Source organism: Tasmannia lanceolata, unplaced genomic scaffold (assembly GCF_043159265.1).
Source record: "Tasmannia lanceolata isolate RefF3 unplaced genomic scaffold, GAP_Taslan_0.1 ptg000002l, whole genome shotgun sequence".
NCBI lineage: Eukaryota > Viridiplantae > Streptophyta > Magnoliopsida > Canellales > Winteraceae > Tasmannia > Tasmannia lanceolata.
In genome coordinates this window covers 52457496-52485476 of record NW_027518679.1, presented here as the reverse complement: position 1 = coordinate 52485476, position 27981 = coordinate 52457496, and the positions used below count along the sequence as shown (strand labels likewise).

General features: G+C 37.9%; 2 protein-coding genes and 1 long non-coding RNA gene across 4 annotated transcripts; 1 reads left to right on the top strand and 2 right to left on the bottom strand.

Annotated features, from left to right (window-relative positions):
* On the bottom strand, positions 1 to 22961 carry LOC143878222 (derlin-1.1-like). Of its 2 annotated transcripts, none has more exons than XM_077380535.1 (7): positions 22810 to 22961; positions 21401 to 21536; positions 19301 to 19374; positions 18759 to 18852; positions 18533 to 18661; positions 17785 to 17945; positions 1 to 244 (listed from the first exon to the last, which is right to left on the bottom strand). In XM_077380535.1, exons 1-7 carry the CDS (start codon positions 22824 to 22826, stop codon positions 133 to 135), a joined length of 723 nt encoding a protein of 240 aa, XP_077236650.1. In that variant the 5' UTR covers positions 22827 to 22961; the 3' UTR covers positions 1 to 132. The 2 variants fall into 2 exon arrangements, with proteins under 2 accessions (XP_077236650.1, XP_077236643.1); XM_077380528.1 differs by lacking the exon at positions 1 to 244 and adding an exon at positions 16754 to 17073.
* LOC143886804 (homeobox-leucine zipper protein HAT4-like) lies at positions 9936 to 11842 on the bottom strand. The gene is made up of 4 exons (XM_077390934.1): positions 11474 to 11842; positions 10946 to 11256; positions 10723 to 10802; positions 9936 to 10462 (listed from the first exon to the last, which is right to left on the bottom strand). The coding sequence occupies exons 1-4, from the start codon at positions 11631 to 11633 to the stop codon at positions 10198 to 10200; spliced, it is 816 nt and encodes a 271-aa protein (XP_077247049.1). The 5' UTR covers positions 11634 to 11842; the 3' UTR covers positions 9936 to 10197.
* A 379-nt stretch (positions 22962 to 23340) lies between the features above and the next one.
* Positions 23341 to 24456, top strand: LOC143886801 (uncharacterized). The gene is made up of 2 exons (XR_013253924.1): positions 23341 to 23653; positions 24158 to 24456. It is a non-coding gene; the product is annotated as an uncharacterized LOC143886801 (long non-coding RNA).
* Positions 24457 to 27981: the final 3525 nt, after the last annotated feature.

Below are 27981 nucleotides of genomic sequence, written 5' to 3'. Positions count from 1 at the left end.
ACCATATAAAAACTCAAGAACAAGAGAGATACATTAAGAAAATCTCCATTTAATTGATTATTTCGGAGATATATCTCAAATATAAAGAGAATTAATGACTTAAATTTAAGTTTGGAGGAAACACAACTGTTTCTATTGGTTGAGCCGGTAGCTTCTTCCGCGAAAGGCAACGCCAGCAGATGGGTTGGGCTCCACTGGACTGTTTATTTGAGCTCCCTTACCCCAAAACATAACCAGCTTGTGACTACAAACATGTTAAGTATAATAACATCTCATAACAAAAATGTAATGGATATTATTAACAGTTTTCAATAGAATTCCAATCGTTATTGTTTCTTTACTGCTGGAGTATTCATATACAATGTCTTTAGTCAAATATTAGTACTAGGGATTTGCGAGCCACCTTCTTCGAAGAAAGCACCTTCTCGCCCGTCCTTTGCATGTGATGACAGCTATCTATGTTGATTTTTACAGATTTTGTCTTATTCACTGCGGTGGCTGTCATCACATGCAAAGGACGGACGCGAAGGTGCTTTCTACGAAGATGGCTAGCAAATCCCTTAGTACTAATACCAGTGTTTTAAAACATTGCGGGCCAAAATGCGGTCAAAGCAAGCAAGGCCTAGTTGACTGTTGCGGCACAATCGAGTACTCGCTTGATGGGCTCAGTACTCGATTGGCGTGGCCAAGTACTCTGTTGACTCAGTCATAACTCAGGAAAGTCAATGTTGACTTTATAGGGAAAAACACAAACTCATAGTTTTACCTTATCTATTCATTGGTCTGTTCCTTCATGTTAGTGGTATTCTTAATTCGCTTACAAAGCAATTAAGAGTCTGGAAAAGAGAGGTTTAGTTGTCTTAGAGCCATATAATTTTAGAATGATGAGGATGCATAGGTTTGGCAAAAAAAAATGTAGTATTGTAAAAAGGATACACCCATAGAGGAGTCTTTAAGTATGTTTCTTCCACTAGAGAGAGGATAATCACTGTTAAGAAGTAATGCAGGTGCCCAGCAACTATTCCCATGAGATCAGGTTTCAAAGGAGATCCAAAGATCAAATCCAGTGCAAGCATCACCCAAGGAAGATAGAATCCCTACAAGTTCAGTACATTAATCATTAATGGTATAATTTACAACACATCAGTTTAGATGCAAAATAAGGAACACTAGAAGATGCAGGCTCATAGTTTGAGCTTCGAGTGTCATACTCGACAAACTTCAAAAAGAAAGATTCGCAGATTCACCAAAATATTTAATTTAATTTTAAATTTTAACTTTTTACATAATCATATGATTATAACATAGTAATATATCAAAATTTTAAATACGTTTAAGTCAGTATAAAATTGTATTTCCATATAAAAACTTACTATTAAAATGGATAAAACTCAATACCACAATATTTTCCATCCATTTTGCCAAGTATGTCAATATTGGCACAACTAATATATGTGCAAACAGTTCTAGATTTAACCATATCCAATTACATGACTTAAATGATTACTTGTAACTTAGATAAGTTGAGGATGTTTCCATTATTTAGAGTAATCTGCTTCTTAATCTGAGAACAGTATGCTCATTTGATCCTAAATAAGCATGAAATTAAGCATCTAAAGGATTTGGCTTCCAAGATAATATGTGAATCACTTTTTAAATGTGATAAATTAACACACCTTTAACGTCACAATGCCATAGATGCTGATTCTTGCATTTGGGTTCTCCCTACTCCAAACATAGACAAGCATGAAAACAAGAGAAACTCCCATGAAGGGAGACCATAATAGTGGCATGGCAGCAATTACAGTCAGTGTACATAATAAGAAAAAAAAAAAACGAGAGCCAAAAGTAAAAATGAAAAAAAAAAAAAACATGTATGTAGTGTTGGGATTTACGAGGAGTGACAATGCTCCGAAAATCATCATCCACAGAAAATCTGCAGTCCTCTTGTCAAATGCCCCCTTCTCTAGTAGAACTCCATATCTTGCTCTGTGGAGTTCAAGCTTCAAAGTGTTAAGATTCATCTTTAAAGAAACAGATGTTCTGTATTATTCAAAATACAGAATATGATAGAACTTGCAGAGTTGAAGTTTAGATTGAAATTGAGGGCAAATTGGATTTTGGGTTCAATTGTTTGTAAACTTCCAGTATAAAACAAAAAGTGTACTCAAAATCCAATCAGATTGCGCATCCAAGCTAGTCATATGGTTGATTTAAAGAAGGGGAAGATTGTTAGCATTTTCAAAATATTGTATATTACATGTTTTAGTGTTTTGGAAAATGTTTTATCAAAAGCGTTTGGGAAAAAGAAAATGTTTTCTTGGAAATATTTGCTTTTACAAAAGGATGTAGAAGTGTAGTTGAAAAGATAGTCCCGTACCGGATGAGAGAAAAGAAAGAGAAGGGCTTATAAAGCACTACCTTTTCTAACTCTTGTTGATTGCACATTGGGTTGAACCCATGGTTGGACCCGCGAGACAGTGCAACACACCGTTCGCACACGCGCGCCCGGCGTGGGCAATGGGCTATAGGGCGCATAGTGGCGCTTTATTGGCACTTTTTTAGGCGCACTTTTTCCAGATTGGAGCCTTTAATTTTTCCAGATTTGATCTGCACCGTTGGATCAAGATGAAGGTGGACCGGTCGGATGGGTGGGTCAAATGGTTCGCAGGCCCATCAAGCCGAATAGTTCAGTTGGGTTGGGCTTCGGTTCGGGCATAACGGTGGGCCCGTTTCGGTTCGAGCCTAACGGTCGGCCCAACGGGCCCATGACTCCAACGGTCAAAGGGTGTGATCAAATGGGTTGTGTCCCTTCCCCCAACGGTCATGTACCAAGGGGTGCGATCCACACCATAGATGGTTGATCTAACGATAAATGGGTTGGAGAGAGGTTTTACTCAAACCAACAGTCACATCTAGGATCGATCAGGACCGTTCAATATCAATGGGTGCGATCTAACGGTCAGATTTCAAACATTCTGGAAAGGTGCCCTGTACAGGTGTTTTTCACACTGAAAAGACACCAGATGGTCTATAAAAATGTGCAAACTTCAGTCATTTCAAATAGAAATCGAATTTGCAATTCTGACAGACTTTACACTCTCTTCTACACTCCTACAAAAATCCCCAAGTATTTCTACATACTGTTTTTCTTTTGTTTACTGTTCTAGATACTGTTTTTCTGCAGAAACAGAATCTAGAGATTTCTCTAAGGCTTGAAATTTCGGAAGGGCATTTCGGGTTTGATTCCGCTAGTGCTACGCGTCATCAAACATTAGTAGGGCTTCCCTACTAGGCTTCATTGTATCTTGGAGGCAATTCGCGGATCCCCTTTGCACACTACTAGTGGGGGCGAATCTTGTCTTAAGGAAAGTGATATCACGCCTTGAAGCAACAAGTTTCTGTTTTCTATCAACAAATTCTCCAACAAGGATAACACACATGGAAAATGGACAAGAAAAGAAATTAATATCAACTGAACAAATATATAATATTAACTTTGACATGTGCTGGGATCAAAGACAATCTTTCACTATCTCAAAAACCAGTATCAAAATTGATCACTTTTGAAAAATGGTAAATTAATACAAACATAATGTGGTAAAGGAAATATAGTATAACTAGATAGTTTATTCAGTTTCTTACATCATCAGAAGACATACAGTAAATCGTACAGAAAATGGACCAAGGAAAAAGAAATTGGTAACGAGCCTCCATATCTGCATTGTAAATAATTTGGTGGCCAAAATCATAAATACAAATCAAGCTATAGAAAAAGTTAGAGTTCTCATAATAAAGGATTCAGAATCTCCAATCCATAATAGATAGATGCAATGTTCTGAAAACTTAATTGCGGTATAGAATCATAAGAGGGTCTGAAATTTGAATTACAGTATAAAATCATAAGAGGGGTTATAAAATCTTATTCTAAATTTGGAAAGAGTTGTTAACCTTTTATATATGTTTAATTAAAATGCAGAAAATACATATTGTATATAGAAACAAGGTAGAAACAATGAAGCTTATTCCAACACTCCAATGACAGTTTAGTAACTCTCCATAAAAATGTGGATGGAATGTTCTAAATTTTCTTTTCGATCTTGCTTTTGCCCAAGATCCTAGAGTCTATATCGGTTAATTATGTTAATTAAACATAAATAAATACCTCTTTGAAGAAGAAATCAAGGAACCGCGTTGTTTGATCTACTCCTTTGACGGTTGCGATCGTTCTCAATACCACGAACCTCACAAGTTGAACCGATAGATTCTTTTCTTTGCACTGTTGATAGTAAATGTGAATAACACTTATGCACTTCTTTAACGTCTGATCTAATCAATACCTTTGATATAAAGTTCAGAGAATTATATTGGAAGCCTGTCTCTTTGAAACTATGTAGTGTAATTCCAACAATTGAAGAAGAAGAAGAGAGGGTGTGTGTGTGTGTGTGTGTGAAAACGATTTTCTCAAGGGAGGAGAAGAGGTTGACGAATTTTGGAGATGGAATACATCGAAAATTCGTTCAGCCTTCTCTCTTAAATAATAAGAAGTGTTTAGTTTGATATTCTCCTTGTTTATCTCTCCCAATTCCTATCCAATACGAAGACTAGTTGCATTAAGACTCCTTGATGAATTGAGACTCTTCCCAAACATCCAAGGCTTTGTGGGGACGCCCAAGATACATAGGAGAATGCATATTGAAGTCTCTCTCCAGCCCTTGTGGCCTTATCTCATAAGAGTTGATGTTGGAAACAAATTGCTTACTTTGTAGATTCTACAATTTAGCAATTCTTATCCAAAAAGAAGTTTGAGTGCAACTCAAAGTCCTTGATCAATTGGGAACGTTTTCCCCAGCTCTCCAACTGTTTTGGGAGTGTGGTGGGTCCTATAAACCTTATCCAAATGTGTAGTCCTATGCCAATTCCCAGTTCCGTTCCAATTCTGCAACTTTTGCAAAACCGGTTTGGGAATAACTATCAACATTTGGATTTCATATTACTATACATATTATTAATCAAATTAATAATGTATAATTAAGTATAATAAATGAATAATTTAAAAAAAAAGTATGAATAATTTATTAATAATTAATTATCCATTTAATTACTAGCTCGCATCCAATGACAGTTATTTCGGCTCCAATTTGTCTTCAAAAAATTATCTCATTGTCTCTTGGTAACAATTAACAAAGACATGTATACATATACATATATCAACATATATATATATCAACATATATATATATATATATATATATATATATATATATATACTTAATTAATGTCCACATTGATCTAATGGATCATATCCGTCCATGCAATTACGTAAAATACGGAATCCTGATCTGTTTGGATGTTATCAGGTCATTCTAGTTGTGAGTGGGATAGTCGGAGGGATCTGACGGTCGATCCTGCAGAACCCTATGGTGGGCCCACTTCGATATCGCTCTGTAGTTAAACTACACTCGCATTAGGTCAGTAGCCTCCATCGAGACATAATCATGAAGAAGATTGTCAGATCATCTTACCCCTAATCACATCTTATATGTGCAAGTTCTTTCTTCTTGACTACATCTACTGAGTTGAGTCATACGGGGGGTGGACATCTCTTACCCCCTTGGCCCACGCTTGGTATACCATTGTGGTCAAGCAGTGTTCGGCCTCCAAATGCATTTATAAAATCCTTTAAAAACTTTTTAATGTTTCATAAAACATTCCGATAAACATTTTTTCAATTCCTCATTGCCATGCTATTTTATAGGCCTACCGCCCTGACAAAATTGTAGATGTCAATCTCTAAATTTTAGGACGAAGAACCCCCTGTTGAGTATCACTATTGGTCTCGAGAGTTTGCCCTAGGATAAAGCTCTATCCGATTGTGACTCTAAATTAGAATCACTACGAGTTAGAGTAAGACCCTAGAACGGGCCGACAGACCAATAAGATCCCTCATGTCTAAGGCATGTGAAGGGTCATGTCTGGAAGAATAACTTTATAATCTCTTATCCACAAGTTTATCTTTATTTGATCTGGTTCGGATGCGCGATCCAATCGTCGCACCCACTCTTCCTGCTTAGGATCCGCTGCCCAGATGACCGAGATAAGTCAGCTCATGACACGTGCATGTAGGTAAGATTAGTGCTAGTTGTTTACAAAAAGAGATGTCCAGTCTCTTTCCCAACTAGGAATTATCAAGGCTTGCATAGAACCGAGATGCCATATCTCCTTTGCTCCCTTAGATCTGTGAATCCTTTAAGGATGGCATTTCTACTATGCTACCTGAAGACGAACATGCGTTAATAAACAAGCACATCACACACATTCATTAATTTAATTACCCATTCATGTAATGAAATTAATAAATCTTTATTGATTAATGAATGTCATTCTACTAGCTTTTCAGGACATATAATCTAACAGATATGTGGTAGGATCTCATTATAGGAATTTTAGAGATCAAAGGATATCATGATCAAACCTAAAAAGTGGAATCGAAACGACGTTGGACACAAGATTCCTAATGCTGAAAAGGGAGTGGGAATCAGAACTAAGGAATGCGATTGAGCCAAGGTTCCTAATGATAAAAAGGATCAGGAATCATAACCAAGGAATGAAATTGAGCCTAAGATCCTAATGATAGAAAGGATAGGAAATCAGATCCAAGGAACAAAATTGAGCCTAAGATCCTAATGATAAAAAGGAGCGGAAAACATAACCTGAGCTAAGGCATAAGACCATGGCGGGGATTAAAGTTTTGAAAAATACTGCTTCCTATTTTTCCTATGTAAACTCTCAGTTAAAGGATTAGGTTGCTTTCCTATTTTGTAGTTATTTGATTTTATCCTATGAACGTAAAACACGTTATTTAAGGGAGGTTGATGATGGGTGTGAGAATGTGAAGCATTCCTTATCTTGTATTTTCTGTTGCTGGTGGCGATTGAGGTCCAGAGAGGCTATAGATAAGAGATGGAGCTCAATAGAGAGAGAGAGAGAGAGAGAGAGAGAGAGAGAGAGAGAGAGAGAGAGAGATGGAACAGATGGTGATTCAGGTCCGAAGGGCGTTTATTGAGTGTTTAATGGGGTACAAAAGTGACTATTCTGCCTTGTCTTCATCTGATCCGAAATTGTGCTTGCTTAGTTAATAGCTCAATGTATTTAAAAGATGCAAGTTCCAACAACTAAAGGAGAGAGGTTATGGAACCGAGACCCTTGGAAAATGAATATATATGGAAATGAAATCCCACCTAAGAATTAGATCAATTGCCACTAAGTTTAATTTCTCATGGCTTCCTGTCATCAAACTTTCCAACCCTCTTTCTTTAATTCACTTATTGAGATTGAATGTATACTAAATTGGGGGGCCATGGCCCCCCTCATGCAATATGTACCTCTGCCCCTGTGTGTAAATGAACAAACCTATGCTGAGGAGACATATCGGCTACAGGTGCCATTTTGTTTCAAGCTTATGTTTTCTTTTGCGAATGTTGGAATAATGTCTTATGGGGTTGGGTGATGGGTTTGGCTTACCTGCCTGTTATAGAAACAGAAAGATTTGAGGTACAAACAGTGATGATTTTGCAGATAATTGCAGATTATGCAGCTGATTGGTTCTTAATTACAGGTCTAGTAGGGTCCAGATTGATTGAGAGAATATGCCATGCCCCACCTCCGGAGTTTTGACAGGTATAAGTGAGATGGATCTGGATTAGGTGCATTTTTTCAAACCCATGACTTAAATCCACTAAAAAGGCATAAGTTCGAGGTTGTCTATCTTTCCTTATCTAAGCTTTTTTTTTTAAATTATTTTCCATTTGGGACTTGGTGTTTCCAATCCTGTGGATGCCATCATGTATGAAGAATCACACCGGTTGATCCTAACCATCCGTTGAGAAGCCTTTTCTCCCTCTTTTTTCTTAGGAGTATGGTTTGGGACAATTGTATTGGTAGAAGCAGTGGGACCCATAAGAAATTACATTCCCGTGGTCCTTAAACGTTTCAAGGGTCCCATTGATGTAGAATAAGAAAAGAAGGAAAATATTTCAGGGTGTCTAACAATTCTCAAATACCCTCTAATTCAAATGATGAATGATGTAAGATGTAGACCGGATTAGAGACACTAATACCAAAAACAAGGAGTCTTCCTCCACCAAGATACACAAAAGTCAAAAAGATAATACAGAAGAGTCAATTAAGGAGAAGACCACAGCTCCATCTCCCTTTGTGGAACTCCTTTAACTTGTTCTATAACTCTTCTTTCTTTATTTCAATAGTTTAAAACTGTCCCAAAGCTCACGTTGATTTAATGAGACCAACAACCGTTTATTTAAAGGTCGATGCACACCTTCTTCAAGTAGTCATGTGCACCAAAAGAAGGAAATTTTTATCATTTCGTCCAGAAAAAACAGGGGCACGTTGTCTTAAAAAATGGTCACTTATGTGTTAGTGTACATGTGAAGCAAGAAGAAGGCATGCAGATATAAGGCCTTCTGTTCTCCAATCAAAATATTTGTTATTATGTACTTGCTACCTATACTATAAATATGAGATTTTATATGTTGTGAGAAATTTTCCATCAGTGCTGTGCGGGGCTCGCTCAATACGATGATCATATTTTCGGCCACAACGTACATAGGTTGTGCCCCAAAACTCATTTCCATCGGATGATCCCATCTTATCTATAAAGGAAGAACAACATATTTAGTTAAATGGGTAAACTTGGGTAGCTGTGGACGAGTCCGTAGGTTATTTTAAACCTTATAAAGTTCATGTTTTGTGCATATTAGATACCTTATAAATATAAATAGGCATTAAGCATATTACTAAGACAACTATATTTAAGGAATCTAATATATATAGACTATATTATAATAGGATTTAAATGTATGCAAGTATTTAATACGATGCCAACGTCTCCCCAAAAGAGGAAAACTGAGCAATATCCAATATAATTGAAACAACTTAATTTAGGGCCCGTTTGGATACCTCCCATTTTGTATTTGGATTTGAAATTGAGTTTTGAATGCAAAATGAATAGATCCGTCAGCTCATGTAGAGGGAGACAGAGAGGGAAGGGGGTACTTCCTAGTGGAGGGGAGAGGTTGAGGAGCAAAGAGGGTGAAGGAAACTCCCAGTTCTGTGGATTTCCAATTTCTTATTTCCACAGCAAACTTAGAAATCTGATTTTTTTCACTTTCAGCTGCTGAATTAGAAATCCAAGAATTTGATCCTAACGAAATTACAATGCAAAAAGGGCTGCAAATGTGAGAAATCCAAATCAAAATCTTCTCGGCATCCAAATGGGCCCTTAAGGAATTTAATATATTGTTATAAACTATATTATAAGAGGATTTAAATGTAGAGAAAAGCGTTCATGGGCTGCAGCGCAGTTACGTTCCCTGGTTCGTATAGCGGGTCCTCCTTTGAAAGTATAGCAGGTCCACAAGAAGTGACGAATGGGAGGCTTCATAAACCACTAAAGCGCAGGGAGCGTAACTGTACTGTAACGCAGGATGTATGCAAATTCTCATACAAAGAAGAAAAGTGAGCAATGTGAAATGAAAATTAAAGAGCAAAACTCTCCCACACCCTAAATCCAAGAATTATTATCCTTCAAATTGATGGGAAAGAAAATGGCAAGACCATTGCAGCCGGTCCTACAATAATTGAAGAATCTTGGTACTCTAATCAAATTTTAAGAGCCTACCAAAAGAAGCTAAAATGCTGATTTTAAAAAAAATTGTTTTATATTATTGATCTTGATGAATGATGAGATGGTGAATGTGGGGTGGGTCCATCATCCATGGTAAGAGAACTGGGAAATTTTCCTTTGCAAGCCCAATCCACCAAACATCCACCAAACCAATTAAATACTTATATCATCATTGTCATGTGATTAGAAAAAAGTTGCAAAAATTTACAGAAAGTTGGGAATACCATGATGCATGACAGCGTAACTCCCATTAAAAAAAAGTAAGAAACTAAAGTGAAGACCTACGCCCACCTTTCTTTTCTTCTCTGTGTCTCTTAAATAACAAGACAAGAGAATTTTTGCCAACGTTAGCCAAATCTCACCCCCCATCATACAACATCAAGATCTACAGTACTACAATTCAGTATTAAATATTATCATCGGATAATCAAAATCAGATCCGTAGGTGGAAATGACCAACATGCCCATCCAATTAATATTATTTTTCCGTTTCAGGAACGGGAAGGAGGGATCTGGGGTGGGGCCAATGGAGAGATGGTGCGGGGGTGGTGGTGGTGGTGGTCGAGGGCCATCCGCTCGCAGGACGGGCACATGGTCAGTGTAGTGGGCGGGGTCATGTGCATGTAGAATTGAGGGGAGAGCTTTAAAGCCCTCAGTTCATGCGCCTCTTTCTGCAGCTTTCTGTTCTCCTCGGTCAGATTCTCACAGCACCGCTTTAAGAACTCGCAGTCCACTTCCGTCTGCTTCAGCTTCGTCCTGATTTTTTTTTTCATTACGATTCCTTGTTAGGCACCATAAAAAAATGAGGCTCGACTTAAAAAAACTAGTGATTTGCCAGTCAATTTCACGGAAAGCCAGTTCGCAGCTCACTGTTGCAGGCGAGAACAACCACACACACAGGCTCGATCACTTTTTAGCAGATTTTGTCTTATATTCATGTGGGTATGTCTTAATGCATTTGAGGTAGCTGTTCCGCCAAATTGGCTAGCAAATCCCAAATAAAATTAGTCCCTCACCTTGCTCTGCGGTTTTGGAACCAAACTTCTACTTGTCGAGGTTGGAGATTCAGTTTCTTAGCCAAGGCAAGCTTTTGCTTCTGAAAAGAAATTTAAACAAAATTAAAACTTGACGATTAGAGGGGTGCGAATAATCCTAGAGAGGGTGCGGACTTATCATCTCCCTTTTTTTTAATTTGATTTGATTAAAGAAGAGAAGTACAGATTGAAATATTTCACTTACAGGATTGAGAGTGCTGTGTTCTTTGAAGGTGTCTTCAAGGATAGCGGACTGATCTTTGGAGAGTCTGAGCTTCTTCCTTGATGCCTCTCCGTCTTCCTCATCGGAAATCCCTCGAGAGGAAGACCTCTCTATCTCGTTCTCCTCTCCATTTTGATCTCTCTCGCTCCTCTTCCCGCTCACGCTTGATACCGTGCTGTTTGGAGAGGAGACAGTGGCTTCCTGCTCATTTTCACCCGTTGATGGCATCCGATTCACGTCGATTCCTTTTAGAAAAGATCGAGTCTCACCATTGTAGATCTCGGAATTCCTCTCTGCAACATATAAGGAGGAAATTAAGGGAAAATTGAATGAAAAAAAAAAGGTTGAAAAGTGAGAGAGAAAAATTGCAAATGAAAAAGAGAAATCAAAACAACATGAAAGAAAATCATATACTTCACTAGATCTAGAGATTCCTAAAGCTAAAAAGGCAGAAAGCAAGAACAGATCCCACAATCGGAAAGGAAAACCCTAAAACTCAATCTCAAATACCTGATGATGCAAGAATTTCATTCCAAGGGGTATTCTGAAACATGAAAGGAGCCGGAGAAGACGCGATCGATGTAGGCATGAGATTCAACTGCAAAGGATTTCGATTTTTCGAAGAGCTTAAACTCAAACTCAGCCCTAGATCTTCCTTTTCAATCACCATTCTCCTGCTTTTTGTATAGTTATCCTTCTTTTCTTCTGTTAGAATTTCGCTTTAGACTTCTCTGAAGCCGATCTGCTGTTCTTCTTCTCCTCGAAGATCTTTTTAGGGTTAGGGTTAGGGTTTTGGAAAGCGAGGTAACCGACGGAGAAAGGAGGGGAATTTGTGCTTTTCAGAAGAGGAGTTTGTAATTCAATCATGGACCTGTGTCAGGCTAGCCAATTATCTAAATCGTGTGGCCTTCCTCTCTGTTTCCTATTTAACCTAACCATGGTTTGGAATTCTGACACTTATTAACCTAACCATGGTTAAGTTGTTTCAGTTCTCGAGCCAGGCAATTATCGTATTTTTTAGTGGCAATTTTTCCTTGGAATATAAAAGTAGGCGGGCCATCTGCCATCGACTTCCACCAGATGGTACCAACGGTAAATTTGCGATGTTCCTAAAATGACTACAACCATTTGTGATAATTGCACTAACTCACTTTGTCTTCTCCCTCTTCACTTCTTATTTCACTGCTCTTTGAGCTATACCGTGCTGCCAAACATAGCTATATGCTATATTTGGTTGCTCATTTTGAGGGGATTGTAGGAGTTTCAATGTTTGAGATCTTCCAAAGATCTTCTCAAAGCATGTTTGGTTGTCATTTAGACCTTTGACCACTAGACAACTTCTAGACATGTTGATTGCAGCTAAAGAGACCAGTCGCCAAGAACCCTCGGATGGAAGTGAAGCAGAGGACAACAATAGAGAAGAGGCAGAGAAACCTCAATCTCAAGGAATAACTTGTAGAAAGGAAAAGCAAACACACCAATCCCACGAAAAAGATGCATGGCATGAGCAGGAGGTGAGTAGAAACCCCCGGAATGTGCGGAAGAGCCAGACAGCCACGAAGTTTAGTCGAAGGATGATAGATGCCCTTGATTATTAGTGGTTCTCAAGATTTCTTGCGCTTTCACTTTTCCTTAGATATTTCTTCTAAGAGTAGGTCTTGTCTTTGTATCTCTATTCATGTGATATGGCTTGTGTTTTATATGCTGATTGTAATACTTTTCTTATTCTAATAAACCGGTAGGTGTCCCCGCCAAACCCTAGCTTACCTATAAAAAAAACACTTCTAGACGTTATTATTATTTTTTATCCTAGGTGGCACCAACGTGGCAAAGATGTTTCCCCCAAAATCTTCTCCCCAAATTTTACCATTTTGGTGGAATTTGAGGAGAAGATCACCAATCTTCTATATTTCTGCTCGCAATCTTCCATGCTTGTCTTCTCTCTTTTGCCCACTTTTTCTACTAGTCACCTACCCAACTTCAAGCAACTTTGATTTTGGATTCCATTTTAAGCATACAAGGGCGTTTGATTTTTTATTCCATTTTTTAGTTTCATGAGATGAGCTGAGCTGAGAGGTGGAGGCTTGAGCTGCCAAGTCCCGACAAAGAGGTGTGGCCGTCACATGGGCATAAGATGTGTCGTACTGACATCGGGGCCCCACATCGGGAGTACGTGTCATCTTGTTCTCCCCCCCCCAACACCCCGCACTCGCCCACAATCATTGGCACTCCCCAATCCATCACGTCATCCACTTTTGGTTCATAAATATAATTTTCTATCCCAGAACTACCCCCTGCACAGTATTAAATGACGTAAAAGCCAATCCCCATTTTGGTAATTGCCATCTGCACCCCATTAATTGAATACACAACAATGATCTTCGATAAATGAACAGGCGTCAAAGTAATCAACTTTAAATCTTTCTTGCGTAAAATTTGGGCACTGATAAATTCACCCCTTGAGAGAAGAATACACTCCCCCTATTTCCGCTTCTGCTAAAAGGGGGTGTAATCTTCTTTATGGGGGTGAATTTATCACTTCCCTATCCGCATTAATTTACTCCGAATGAAAAAAATGAGAGATTTTATATGGTGTAAGGCCTTCTAACAATAAGGTAAGGTAAGGAATGGTTACCGTACCGCCCTTGATCTATTTGATCTAACGGCGAGGAGCTGCCGTTGGATCAAATGTCAAGGTTGTAAGCCGTTAGACCGTATAATTTCTCCGAACACGGTGTAATTTTCTATATTTTCCCGGACAAAGTGTCGCCGAAACTCCGTGCTTGCTGTCCCACGTGTCTCTCTGTTTCTACCGACAAAACTCCATCATCTCCTCCGTACGGCTTTCCATTTCGAGGGCCCACGTGAGCCATGACCTACTTTTCCTTAACCGTTAAATTTACCGATATACCCATTCTCTTCTTGTCATATTTCCGTCAACCCCATGGCGTGACAATTCAGTGCGGGGGCCACCCATTGATATCTAACCATTCGTGGAGAAATTGTGGTCCCATTTGTTTGGGCCACTCTTTCTTGGACGGTCTAGATTATCGCTTGGAGTTTCTCGAGATGGCCAGCATGCCCATTATTGGGAGTCCAAGGATCCACTTAGGATCGGGTCATGATCCATTTATACCTCTTATCGGCCGGATCGGATTTGGAGTGTTCTTCAGATTCTTCGTCCCATGTCCTGGTCTGTCTGTCACGATCAATTTTAAATTGGACCATCCATCGGACTGTTCTTGTAGGTCCTACTTATATTTTACAGTCAAAATTCTCATAAGAGGAAGAGTACAAGCATGAGCCAAAATAGCATCGACGCAGTGGGATGATGACTTGTGGTAAATGGTTAGAAAGGGATTAGAAGGAGGTTAAGTTCACACGAGAGGGATGACAGGAAAAATAATTAAAAGATAGGAATTATTCAAGAAAAAAGTATATGGCTTATTTTTACTAAAATATCCTTAACATAACAATTATGCTTGAATTGGGACTGTATGGTGCATATATATGGTGTATTCTGACCTCTATGCTTTGATATTGAAACCCTTTCTTTTTATAGGAATTCAATTGACATTAAGGGAGAAGTAAGGTCAAATTCAAATTCGGAAATAGACGATGTACGGCATGGCCCATTTGGATACCTCCCATTTTTTATTTGGATTTGGAATTGAGTTTTGAATACAAATTGAATAGATCTAGCAGCTCATGTAGAGGAGAGAGGTTGAGGAGCAAGAGCAACCGAGCGAAGAGCGTGAAGGAAACTGCCAGATCTGTGGATTTCCAATTTGTTATTTCGACAATAAACTTGGAAATCTGATTTTTTTTTTCACTGTCAGCTGCTGAATTAGAAATCCATGAATTTTATCCAATCCAAATTACAATGCAAAAAAAGCTACAAATGTGAGAAATCCAAATCAAAATCTTCTCGGCATCCAACCAGGCCCTAATGATATACACAAATAGAAGGTATTTTTGTAAAATAATACAGTAAAATCAGACCTAGGACTGTCCCACGGTAATTGGGTTTCAAAATGTGTCCATAGATCCTAGTAACACGTCTACTTCATGTCCATTAAAATTTGGATTCAAAAGGTCCATCGGACTGTCTAGGTCCATTGACACCCCTATCCATTGCCATGTAAAAATGATCATATTATGACTTCTTTCAGCTGTATGTATCTGAAAGTAAGTTTCTAATCCCACGGTTAAGACTTTTTCATGATTAGACGAATAGGCGTGTGCATCCTCACTATTCTGAAGGCGGGTAGTAGCATTCCGGTTAATTCACAAACAAGAAGCCCATTATCTTGTAGGGCAGTGATAAATGCACCCCCTTTTAGGGCAGTGATTTTTCTAACCTGGGCTCAGCTTCCAGGTGCCAAATTGCTGATCCATGTGAATGGGCCCTTTGCCAAGGGAAAAGAAGGCAAAGAGACTCTTCCTTATACTTTATCGAGAGTATGCATAATTAAATGACCATAATGCCCTCACCAGTAATGAGGCCTGGAGTAGGGGTCAATAGACAATTTCGGATCATGACCTAGACATAGCCACAAAATCCGATGGAGCGGATCTAAGTAGATGGTGCCAAGGTATGAATTGCCTTTCATATTTTCATTCATTAACTTCATTTAATCATTCATTTATTTTTAGAGATAGCAATGGCACCATCATCTACGTGTCTTCTCTGGGCCGCTTAGAAAAGCGGCCTGTACCGAAGCGGAGGTTTGTGCTCTTCATGTCAGCTTGAGCTGATTTAGGGATCGAATGGAAGGCGGCAAGCTGGAAGTAGAAGGGGATTTTTCAAATGTTATTTCTTAGGTTCAAGGCAAGAGCATTTGTCAACGGAGATTAGCAAAGTTTTTGGATGAGATTAGTTGTATGATTAATGATCATTTTCTGTTTTTTTGTTCATATCCCTAGTTGTGCCAATGATATAGCGGATAGCCTTGCTAAATCCGGGGCATTGTAGGAATCTTTTTAATTTAGGGCTTCTCTCCCCAATGATGTGAATATATAATCTCTTAATTTTACTCTTAATATAGTTATCTTTTACTCAAAAAAAAAAATTTCATTCATTTGTGTAATTTTGAGGGTATTTTTGTAACATTAAAAACCCTACTAAAACCATGAACATTTCATTTTCTGCTTTTAATTTCAATCATGATCCGCCTCTCCTTGTGTTTCCTTTTTTTAATGACATAGGGTATCCCCACCCCAATTTTGAGGGCAGGACTATTCCCTACATATGCGCACAATCACCCGTAAACCACGCACATCGGGTAAGCTCGAGCCGTAAGCTCGAGGGGACTCGAACTTGCGTCATCGTGGCCTAGACTCAATAAGATTCGAAAAACACTATGAAACAGATCCAAGGACATAGGTCGATCTAATCCTAAGTGGATCCATTTACACCCCTAGCCATGTGAGTAATCTATGCCCCTAAAATTAGGACAGTTTGGTCATTCACATATTGACTCTGCTCAGTTTCAACTTTTAAAATGGAGGTCTTTAGACATAAATGAACCAAAATATGAAGGGTGTTTGCATACATTGGTGCCGTCCATTCAAATCTAGGACACTGTTGTATTTCGTGGCTACGTTTGGGTCACGATCCAAAATAATTTTGAACCTCAGGATATAGATTCGACATGGTTCGGATCCAGATGTTGGGCCCAAATCCTCCATTAACGTTTGGATCATTCGGATGCATTGGACCATCCTATAATCACGAATTTTCTAACATGCATTTTTTCTTTTGGAAAATTAATGTTGTGGCACACAATAGCTTCTAAAGGTTGTTATCATTCCCAATATGCTCTTAGTATCTAATTAGAATAGTGGTTAACCAAGTGTAGAGTTCACCATATAAAAACTCAAGAACAAGAGAGATACATTAACAAAATCTCCATTTAACTAATTATTTCAGAGATATATCGCAAATATAAAGAGAATTAATGACTTAAATTTAAGTTTGGAGGAAACACAACTGTTTCTATTGGTTGAGCCGGTAGCTTCTTCCGCGAAAGGCAACGCCAGCCGATGGGTTGGGATCCACTGGACTGTTTATTTGAGCTCCCTCACCCCAAAACATAACCAGCTTGTGACTACAAACATGTTAAGGATAATAACATCTCATAACAAAAATGTAATGGATATTATTAACAGTTTTCAATAGAATTCCAATCTTTGTTTCTTTATTACTGGAGTATATGAATACAATGTCTTTCATTATATATTAGTACTAGGGATTTGGTAGCCACCTTCGAAGAAAGCACCTTCTCACCTGTCATTTGCATGTGATGACAGTCATCTATGTTGACTTCTGACAGATTTTGTCTTATTCACGGCGTGGCTGTCATCACATGCAAAATTGCAAAGGACTGGCCCGAAGGTGCTTTCTACGAAGGTGGCTAGCCAATCCCTTAGGACTAATACCAAGTGTTTTAAAACATTGTGGGCCAAAATGCCGTCAAAGCAAAGCCTAGTTGACTCGTTGCGGCACGATCGAGTACTCAGTTGATGGGCTGAGTACTCGATTGACTCAATCATAACTCGGGAAAGTCAATACTGACTTACTTCATAGGGAAAAACACAGACTCATAGTTTTACCTTATCTACTAAATGGATTTAGTCCCATATTGTCCGTGACAGCTTTATATAGGTCTGCTCCTTCATGTTATTGTTATTCTTAATCTGCTTACAAAGCAATTAAGAGTATGGAAAAGAGAGGTTTAGTTGTCTTGGAGCCATATAATTTAGAATGATGAGGATGCGTAGGTTTGGCAAAAAAAATTGTAGTATTGTAAAAAGGATACACCCATAGAGGAGTCTTGAGTATGTTTCTTCCACTAGAGAGAGGATAAATCACTGTTAAGAAGTAATGCAGGTGCCCAGCAACTATTCCCATGAGATCAGGTATCAGAGGAGATCCAAAGATCAAATCCAGTGCAAGCATTGCCCAAGGAAGATAGAATCCCTACAAGTTCAGTACATTAATCATTAATGCTATAATTTACAAGTTACAACACATCAGTACGTTTAGATGCGAAATAAGGAACACTAGAAGATGCAGACACATAGTTCGAGCTTCGAGTGTCAGATTCAACAAACTTCAAAAAGAAATATCCGCGGATTCGCCAAAATATTTCAATTAATTTTTAAATTTTAACTTTTTACATAATAATATGATTAAAGCATAATATATCAAAATTTTAAATAAGTTTAAGTCAGTATAAAATTTTATTTCCATATAAAAACTTACTGTTAAAATGGATAAAACTCAATACCAGAATATTTTTTATCCATTTTGCCCAGTATGTCAATATTGGCACAACTAATATATGTGCAACCAGTTCTAGATTTAACCATGTCCAATTACAGGACTCAAATGATTACTTGTAACTTAGATAAGTTGAGGATGTTTCCATTATTTAGAGTAATCTGCTTCTTAATCTGAGAACAGTATGCTCATTTGATCCTAAATAAGCATTAAATTGAGCATCTAAAGGATTTGGCTTCCAAGATAATATGTGAATCACTTTTTAAATGTGATAAATAACACACCTTTAACGTCACAATGCCATAGATGCGGATTCTTGCATTTGGGTTCTCCCTACTCCAAACATAGACAAGCATGAAAACAAGAGAAGCTCCCATGAAGGGAGACCATAATAGTGGAATGGCAGCAATTACCTATAATTTGGACTAGTCAGTATTCATAACAAGAAAAAAAAACAAGTGCCAAAAGTAAAAATGAAAATAAAAACATGAATATGATGTTGGGATTTACCAGGAGAGACAATGCTCCGAAAATCATCATCCACAGAAAATCTGCAGTCCTCTTGTCAAATGCACCCTTCTCTAGTAGAACTCCATATCTTGCTCTGCCGAGTTGAAGCTTCAAAATGTTAAGATTCATCTTTAAAGAAACATATGCTCTGTATTATTCAAAATACAGAATATGACAGAACTTCCCGAGTTGAAGTTTAGATTGAAATTGAGGGCTAATTGGATTTTGGGTTCAATTGTTTGTAAACTTTCAGTATAAAAAAATTGTACTCAAAATCCAATCAGATTGCAGATCCAAGCTAGTCCTATGGTTGATTTAAAGAAGGGGAGAATAACACACATGGAAAATGGACAAGAAAAGAAATTAATATCAACTGAAAAATATATAATATTAATGTTGACATGTGCTTGGATCAAAGACAATCTTTCACAATCTCAAAAAGTAGTACCAAAATTGATCACTTTTGAAAAATGGTGAATTAATACAGACATAATGTGGTGAAGGAAATATAGTATAACTATACAGTTTATTCAGTTTCTTACATCATCAGAAGACGCATGGCAAATGGTAAAGAAAATGGACCAAGGAAAAAGAAATTGGTAACGAGCCTCCATATCTGCATTTTAAACAATTTGGTGGCCAAAATCATAAATACAAATCAAGCTGTAGAAAAAGTGAGAGTTCTCATAATAAAGGATTCAGAATCTCCAATCCATAGTACATAGATGCAATGTTCTGAAAATTGAATTGCGGTATAAAATCATAAGAGGGCCTGAAAATTGAATCACAGTAAGAGAGGTTATAAAATCTTATTCTAAATTTGGAAAGAGTTGTTAACCTTTTATAATGCAGAAAATACTTATTGTATATAGAAATAAGGTAGAAACGGTGAAGCTTATTCCAACACTCCAGTGACAGTTTTAAGTTAGTAACTATCCATAAAATTGCAGATGGAATGTTCTAAAGATTGAATTGCAGTATAAAATCATAAGAGGGGTTGGATCAAATCTTATTTTAAAATCAAATAGTTGTTAACCTTTTGTTATGTGTTTAATAAAAATGCAGAAAATACTTATTGTATATATAAATAAGATAAGAACAATGAAGCATAGTCTAAGATTCCAGTGAAATTTCTGAATTAGTAACGCCCGATGTCATTTTTTTATATGATGAACTGTACTGTTGATCATTCAGTCAATCAGACGAGTGAAAGTAATTGGTTGTAGAATTATTTTGCTGTTCCATTTCATTAACTTAAAATCCATTTAAATCATGAAGCCCTGCTCATTCCATTTTCCAGTGGCAAAAAATTCATCACAAAAACTATTAAATTCCTCAAAGCATATCTTTATTACTTCTGAAACAAATCAGATTTTCTCAAATTTTTGGGGCATCAGTGATCTAAAGATAGTACAATAAATTCAAGTAATTTAAGTCTGGACAAGGAAAAGGGGATAACACCCTTCCCATTAATATAAGTTTCTATAGCTCATGTCTATCAACAGATTAAGCTTATTCAAGCTTTACAAATAGTGATTTACCATTCCAATTGGAGATGTTTTGTTGAAAAATGATCTTTGTTCATGACTACGGTAGATCTCTACTAAACACTTGTAAACATTGTGGCAGAGTTCTACTTCCAGGTGATCGACACAGAGTTATTCTGGTGCTTAAAGATCTTTTTTGCGCCCACCAATATTGGTCCCTATTTGCAAATTTTGGTGTTGGAAAAGTTGCCTTATTTCCCACAATCGATGGGAAGGCAAAAAAAAGTGAAATTAGAAACTGATTCTTATTAGGCTTTTTGGAAACCTAGTATAAAAGGTTGGTTTTCACGGCCAAGGTGTTGTGGGAACGGCAAGAGGCTTGGGTGTGCTCGGATGCCCAAGGGGAGAGAGAGAAAGAGAAGGGAAGAGAGAGAAAGAAAGAGGTTCTTCCTGGGGTTTCATCTCAGGTTCCTCTCGGGGTATTTTCTCTTGGGCTTTTTCTCTTGGATTACTCTCTTGTAGGGACTTGGGTTGAGAAGCAAGGAAAGGGTTGCAGGTTTTGGATTTTGAGTTTAATCCATTGTAATCCTTGTATATTATTTTCTTATAGTGGAAGATCGTGTTTTTTGCCCGTGGACGTAGGCTTGGTGTTCATCTTATGGGTTGTGGTTACTTTTATTTTTCTGTTTAATTTGTGCATGATTGGATTGGATTTGCCCAGCAGATTTTCTCAACATTTGGATTCTTTTATTTTATTCTTATTTGAAAATGGGACTTTTGGGGCTCTGTGTTGTAGTATAAATGATTAAATAACACCAACTCTAACAGCTTAAGCTTTTGGAGCAATTAGTTGTTTCACACTCTGAAAGCCATTAACTATATCTTTTCTAAGACTATTACAATCATTTTCTGCAAATTATTAAGACCCTGTTCATTTTGGATTTTGGGAACAGATTGTGAGTCCAAAACTGATTACTGGACTAAAAGTCGGTTCTCAAAAATCTGAAAAAAAATCAGGGTGTATACTTATACTTAACTTCAAGATCATCTGCATATAAGATTATATGGTATCCAAAGAGGGCTTAAGATAATACCTGAAAATGTTTCAGCGCTAGCTTGTAGGATAAAAAGATATTTTCAGGCTTAAGATAATACCTGAAAATGTTTCAGCACTAGCTTGTAGGATAAAAGGATCTTTTCAGCATCATATAACTGGAGGTAATAACCAGTCGTTGTCAATAGGCAGAGCATGCCATACGCCTTGCTCACAGGTGGAAGAGATCTATAGTATCTGAAGCAGTATCAAAATGAAAAATTAGAGCAACTAGTATCTAAATCGAATAAGAAAAGCATAAGAAATGAGGGAGATCCTCACTTCAAAGATTATATTCTTTCTTAACTTGGAAAAAACTTGATTTTGAGAGCTAGGCCCCTGTTTGTTTTGGATTTTGAGTGCGAACCAACCAATTACTCCAGAAGCTTAAGCTGTTAGAGTTGGTGTTATTTAATAGTTCAGACTTTTTGGGAGTCCAAAACTGGTTATTGGACTCGAATTCACATTTAGTTTTGAGTAGTTGGAGACAATGTCGAATGAATGTACAAAAAAGTGGATAAAAAGATTAAAAGAAAGCAGAAAATAATATATCTAAATTACAGTACCAAGCAACAAAAATCTAATGTGTTACCCAGAAAGACAGAATTGCAAAAAAGAAAAAAAAAATCAAGAACATAACCTTCTGACTAATGTTAAAGTATAAAAGATTAAATAATGACATCTCCAACGGTTTAAGCTTTTGGAATAATTGGTAGTTTCACATGGTATAAGAACAAAGTCCATGTTTCAAAACTCCTTGATATTAAAAATCCACATGGAATGGCCAACCCAAAAGAGGGGGCCACATGTACCACTATAGGCCAACCCTTAAAGAGAGGGGCCACACGTCAGGGGGAGCGTTAAAGTATAAAAGATTAAATAACACCATCTCCAACAACTTTTAAGCTTTTGGAGTAGGGGTACAGTGTAAATAAGCCGAGCAGAGCTGAGCTTGGCCCAGCTCGGCTCGGCTTGTTAAGCTCGATACTTGGTCTCGAGCTCAGCTCTGCTCGTCCAGGCTCATGAGCCTTACCGAGCTCCACTACTCTTTTTAGTTTTTACAGCACACGGGGTGGTCCAAGCAACAAAAGGGGTTCCAAAAACGGAGTGATATATTTTGCCTCCCTCTTTCACTCGTTGTACGCCTGTACCACTCTAGCTTAGTAATCTTATTTGCCATGATATATTAAATCCTTAACGAGCCGAGCTGAGCCGAGCTCGGGCTTGGCTCGTTAAGCTTAACGAGCCAGCCAAGCTCGAGCGAGCTTCCAAGCTTGAGCCAAAACTGAATCCCTATTTTGGAGTAATTGGTATTTTTAGAGTTAGAACCATGAAAACATGATAACTGAAGAAAGATGGTGAAATATGTGAGCATGTTAAACAAAATAGTATCTAATAATAAGCGATCAGATAACCCAAGATACAAAAAAAGAGAACTCTTTAAGATTGGAGAGATAGAGAGATGGCTTACTCTCCAGGTGTAGACATTGAAAAAAGGTTGTGATAGAGTGAATATGAGAGTAGAGAATTGAGATGGGTTCTCTCTTCTTTATGAAGATGACTTGGGTGGCGGAAAACACCAAGTCTTGCTCTGTCGTTTTTCCTACGGCAAAGAAGAAGTCTTTGTGGCATCTTTTTCTATATGAATTTAAATTTTCGAAGACTAGAATTGTGGAAGTTGCTTTCCATTTCCAAGTCATGGACCCTTGTGGAAAAAAACATGCATGACTTATTTTTACTAAAATACCCTTAAAATAATACTTAAAGTTATAAAAATTCAGAGGGTGTTTTCATAAAATAGTCTAGTAGGACTATCCCGCATGCTTTTTGTACTTGTATGGATCCGATTGATAATAGCTTCGGATCCCGTCCTTTTAAGTTCGGATTCGGATGATCCGACCTTCTGGGTCCATTGACACCCCTATCCAAAAGGGCCAAAACCTTAATAAGGACAAAACCGTAATATTGTAAGAATAGAAGGCTAAGCTTGGACAAGCAAAACGGAGTGAAAGTTTTAGCAAAAAAAGGGGCCAACTCTAAACCCTACATATCATTTCATCTTCTTCAAGATACGGAGGCCCATCTCAGGGAGCCATAGAAGAAAGAGAGGGTGATGAAAGATGGAGGAAACGAGCTTCGGGTATTGGTGGTGGGCCCTTAGCTCGGCTCAATTGGTTCTGGGCCTGGCTTCTTATCGAAGAGGCTGTTCAAATTCTTCGCTCATGCCTTTCAAAGCCTTCACCGTTGCCTCTCTCTTCGTCGGCGCCGGAGTCACCTCCTTCGCCGGAATCCTCCACTCCTCCGGCGTTCATAAGGTAAAAACCCCTCCCTCATTTCAGATTCCGGCAACTTACTCGTGGCCGTTGCTAAATTACGCTTCGGGTGCGAACATGTCTTAACCTACGCATCTCTTTGAAAAGACTATAATAAATTGTCTTTGGTCGATCTGAGCCATCCATCTAAGGGTTTCGATTTGATAGTTCTGAACGGTTCCGATGTTCAGATCTTATAGGTGTCTTCAAGTGGGCCACAATCCATGTTAAATTAAGTAATATAAATGGGCGATGATATTTTCACCCCTCTGCGTACTCATTCGCCCCACTCTTTTGGGAATTTGACGTCAAAAAAGTGTTAAAGTTGCCTACTGTTCACGTTATAAGGGGGGGCGAATGTGCACGGCAGAAGGGGTGAAAATATCATCTAAAACCTCTTATTTCTTTGCTGTGGGACCGGGTATTATATGATTGGTCTAATGAGTTTTTTCCTTTCTGATTTTTTTTTTTTTTTTTTTACTTTCTTTTGGAAATTGGAATTTTCAGGTGGATGACTTGAAGGAAGTGGGAGCTGGAATAAGGAAAAGGCTTGGAATTCCGCCAAGGAAAACAAAATAATAATTTTTGGGAAGTGAAATTTACGCCCCTTTTGATAACTATGGACACCCATCGTCAATGTATCAGGACGATCCAGTGGCTCTGATTGCAAAGTACACTCACATATGGGTGTCCCTGGTGATAACAGGGGTGGGGTTTTTTTTTTTATCTGTGGAATTTCATTCTTATTGTAATGCTTTATGGCTTTTGAAAAATGATTTATGGAAATGGGGTGGCCCACTTTTACACATTGCACAGATGTATGGTTATTATGGTCGTTATTTGTTGATCTTGTGGGCCACATGATGAATCAGGACGATCTAGAATCTACGCCCAAATGGCTCAAATTTGGGTTGAATTTTTGAGTGTGTACTAATCTTATTTTCCATGGAATTTCTCCAAAATTAAAAAATTTACCCTATTTTCAATGAAAATTACAAGCCTAGCGGATTACTTTCTCTCCTTCGCGTTACAGAGAGAAAGTGGAGAGAGAAAGACACATAAATAGGGTGTGTACCAAAAATCAGATCATCCTCACCCTCTGACCCATCCAAAAGTTAAGGAAAAAATGGGCTCCACTTTTGGGATGTGTTAGGCTGATCCTATAGATCTGAATTTTTTTATCACCCCAAAAATGTGGGCCCACCCTGTTATATATAAATCAGCAGGTGGGGTCCATTAAGTTTTAGATGGGTCAGTCTATCTATCGACGGATGGGAGGGAGGAATAGTGAGACTTTCGCACCATGGTCATCATGTACACGTTTTATTTAAGGTCTGAAATTCGGAATTGGAGAAAGAAAGTTGTAGAGAAGAAATGGGAGAAACCCTAAACCTTCCTTCAATCGACATATCTTCTCCAGATCGCATCTCCACTGCCAAATCGATCCGTGAGGTATTGCTCTACAAATCGAGTCTATCTTACCCTTACTTTTTCTTTGTTTTTTATCACAATCTGACGGTATGAAATTGAATCATGTGAGGAGATAGGGTTGATTATGAATGTGTTTTTTTCCTTCATCGTTAAATTATTTTCTTCTCTTACATCATAATTCTTGGATTTAAATGGTTTCTTTCAATATAATCTCCATTTTGAATTTCAAGGCATCTGAAGTCGCCTTCAGATCATAACCTGGTTTCAGAAAATATTCGGCACACTGACAGTGCAGTTGATGGATAGCTGAATAGTTCATTTACAGGCTCTTATGCTTCAGCAACCTCAGAAACCCCCTAACCCCTTTGATGTCCATTTCTGCACTTTGTGGATACCACTAGCAAGTAGGTGGTTTCGTAGATGTCTTTAGTTTACTGTCTCCAGAGGGTTTCTTGTCAGCCATGTCCGGTTTGGGCCGGTACAGTGCAGAAATACTAATTATTCTCTCCAGATTGCGTGTCAACTGCCAAATCCATTCTCATGTGATGCTCTTAAAATCTATCTTCCAATCATTGTTGCATTATTTTAATAACGTAGTTATTGAAAGCTTCTTATTCGGGTTGGATTTTTCGCTTTCATGGAAGCTCGCCTTGGAAGCTAAATACTTCCTGCTTCCCAAATTTAGGGGAAACACACTTCCCAAATACTTCCTCTTAATTAGGAGCATGCTTCCGATTTGTGTGATTATTTCTTTTCCTCAAAGAGTTTTCTCTTTTTGATAATGCCAAAGGAGTGTGTTTAAAACTTTAAGACCTTAAGTTTCAAAAAAAACTTATATGGATTCTTTTTCCAAAAGAAAAAATAAAAAGAAAAAAAGAGAGCCACGTCCTTACCCACATCTGCATTTTTAAACACACACACACACACACACACAGAGAGAGAGGCGTTTTCTTGCTGTTAGCGCATCCGTTTTCTTGCTGGTTTCAGTGGTTCATTTTTAGCAGGAGAGAGAGAGAGAGAGAGAGAGAGAGAGAGAGAGAGAGAGAGATCTATCCTGTAATTACATTAGGCTGATGTCTCTCAAACCATAGGTTCTGGTTTTCGTATGATTCTAGCACATTATGGTTATCTGGATCTCATGGCAATCGATGTTTTCCCTGGAAGCCTGTTTCTTCTTGGCATGTTGATGTTGCAAATAGCTTCATTCCACCGTAATTGTGTCTTTCAATTTCATCTATTTTCTTCATTTTATTACGAATTCATCACATTGCATAGGAAACTATATCATAAACTTTTAGGTATTGAGAAACTAATTTATTCTTATGATTCACTCAGTTGGAGAGATTTTATTTATCGCAAATGCTCTTACGTCCTTTTTTTTGCATCATTAAGTAACATGCGAAGCTTCCTTTTATGAAAGTTTAGGGGTTTTAAATGCTCAACTTTACGCTTTTATTTATTTTAAGTTTGTTGTATCGTGAATAACTTTGATTATGGAAATGGATGTTCTGGAAGCTTTTTTTGTTCTGTAGTGTGATCCTTTTTACTGGAATTAACTGTTCAGAGCATCATCCTTATAGCTCTTGTTATTTTGCTACAAAAATTCGAGCATGCTTGGACTATGGTTTCTTCTTCCTTGTAAATCACGGGATTGAGGAAGAGATATTTAAGCGAGTGTTTGATGAGAGTAGAAATTTCTTGTCACTGCCTCTGCAAGAGAAGATGAAAGTCGCACGTAATAAGGAACACAGAGGTTACACGCCCTTGTACGCTGAAACCCTTGATCCTTCTATACAATCCAAATGTCCCTTTTCTTAATTCTATAACAGTCTGTCTTTCAATTATAGTTCTCTTATCTGCAATTATTTATTAATGTATTACATAAGAACATTTTGTAAGGTTTTTCTTATTTGAAATTTCTATAGATTCATTTTTTAAACAAGGGAATGTGGATATCGACGAGCCAACCGTATCACCTGTTTGGAGAACTGAAATGCTCGAACTAGCAGCTCTCTCTTGGGTCACCCTTTTGTCATCTTTTGCTCTGTATCCCTGGCTTATAGTCCTCCCATTTGGTTTTCTTTGTCTGTATTTGACTGTACATCCATATAGACCCTTTAGCATTAACTCCTAATGCCTTTCATGATAATGAAAGATTTCCTGAAATAAGTATGTTTTCTTTCTGTTTTCGATGAGAACTGCGAAAATTCAGGTAGGCATGTTAGTAGGATTTCTATTTGAAGATTCCAAACACTTTGTGAATTCATTCTTCTTCTTCTTCTCAGCAGCTTTTCTGTACCTTAAACTGTATATTGCATTGGTCGTTTTGGCTTTGCTCCCAAAATTTGTCAAGTTAAGGGATTGGTAACTGGGAACCAAAAAAGTTCAAAAGTTGATTTAGTTGTGGGCCGTTTTATTTTGTAAACTAAATGGATGATGTTTCCATCTTCTGAATTTCCTGTTGTTCCAAGACGTTCTGTTATGTGCATAATAATTATGGTGTGGATGTTAGTTGTGGGAATGTGTTTTAGAGTTATGGGTGTTAGTTATGGTGTATGTGTTAAGTAGTGGGTGTTAGTTATTTGTGATGTGTCTTGTTAGTGGGTAAGTGTGCTTGTGATGTGGCACTCTCTCTTGCTTGTATTTATGTAGTAGTAATCTAATGAAAGGAAAAAAAGGAGAGAAGATAATTTACAGCAAAGGAGACTTTGTTTAGGAGAGTCCTGGCTCCTCTCGAATCGAGCCGTTAGGAGGTCCGGTTGCCTCGAATCAACCATTCCCCCCTCTATTTCTCTTTTATTTTGTTTATTTCTGTTACGGCCGATCAGGCACGTAACAATTGGTATCAAAGCGGTAGATCCTACGCCATGGCTGTGCCGTTAGAGCTTTTGGAATCCCTA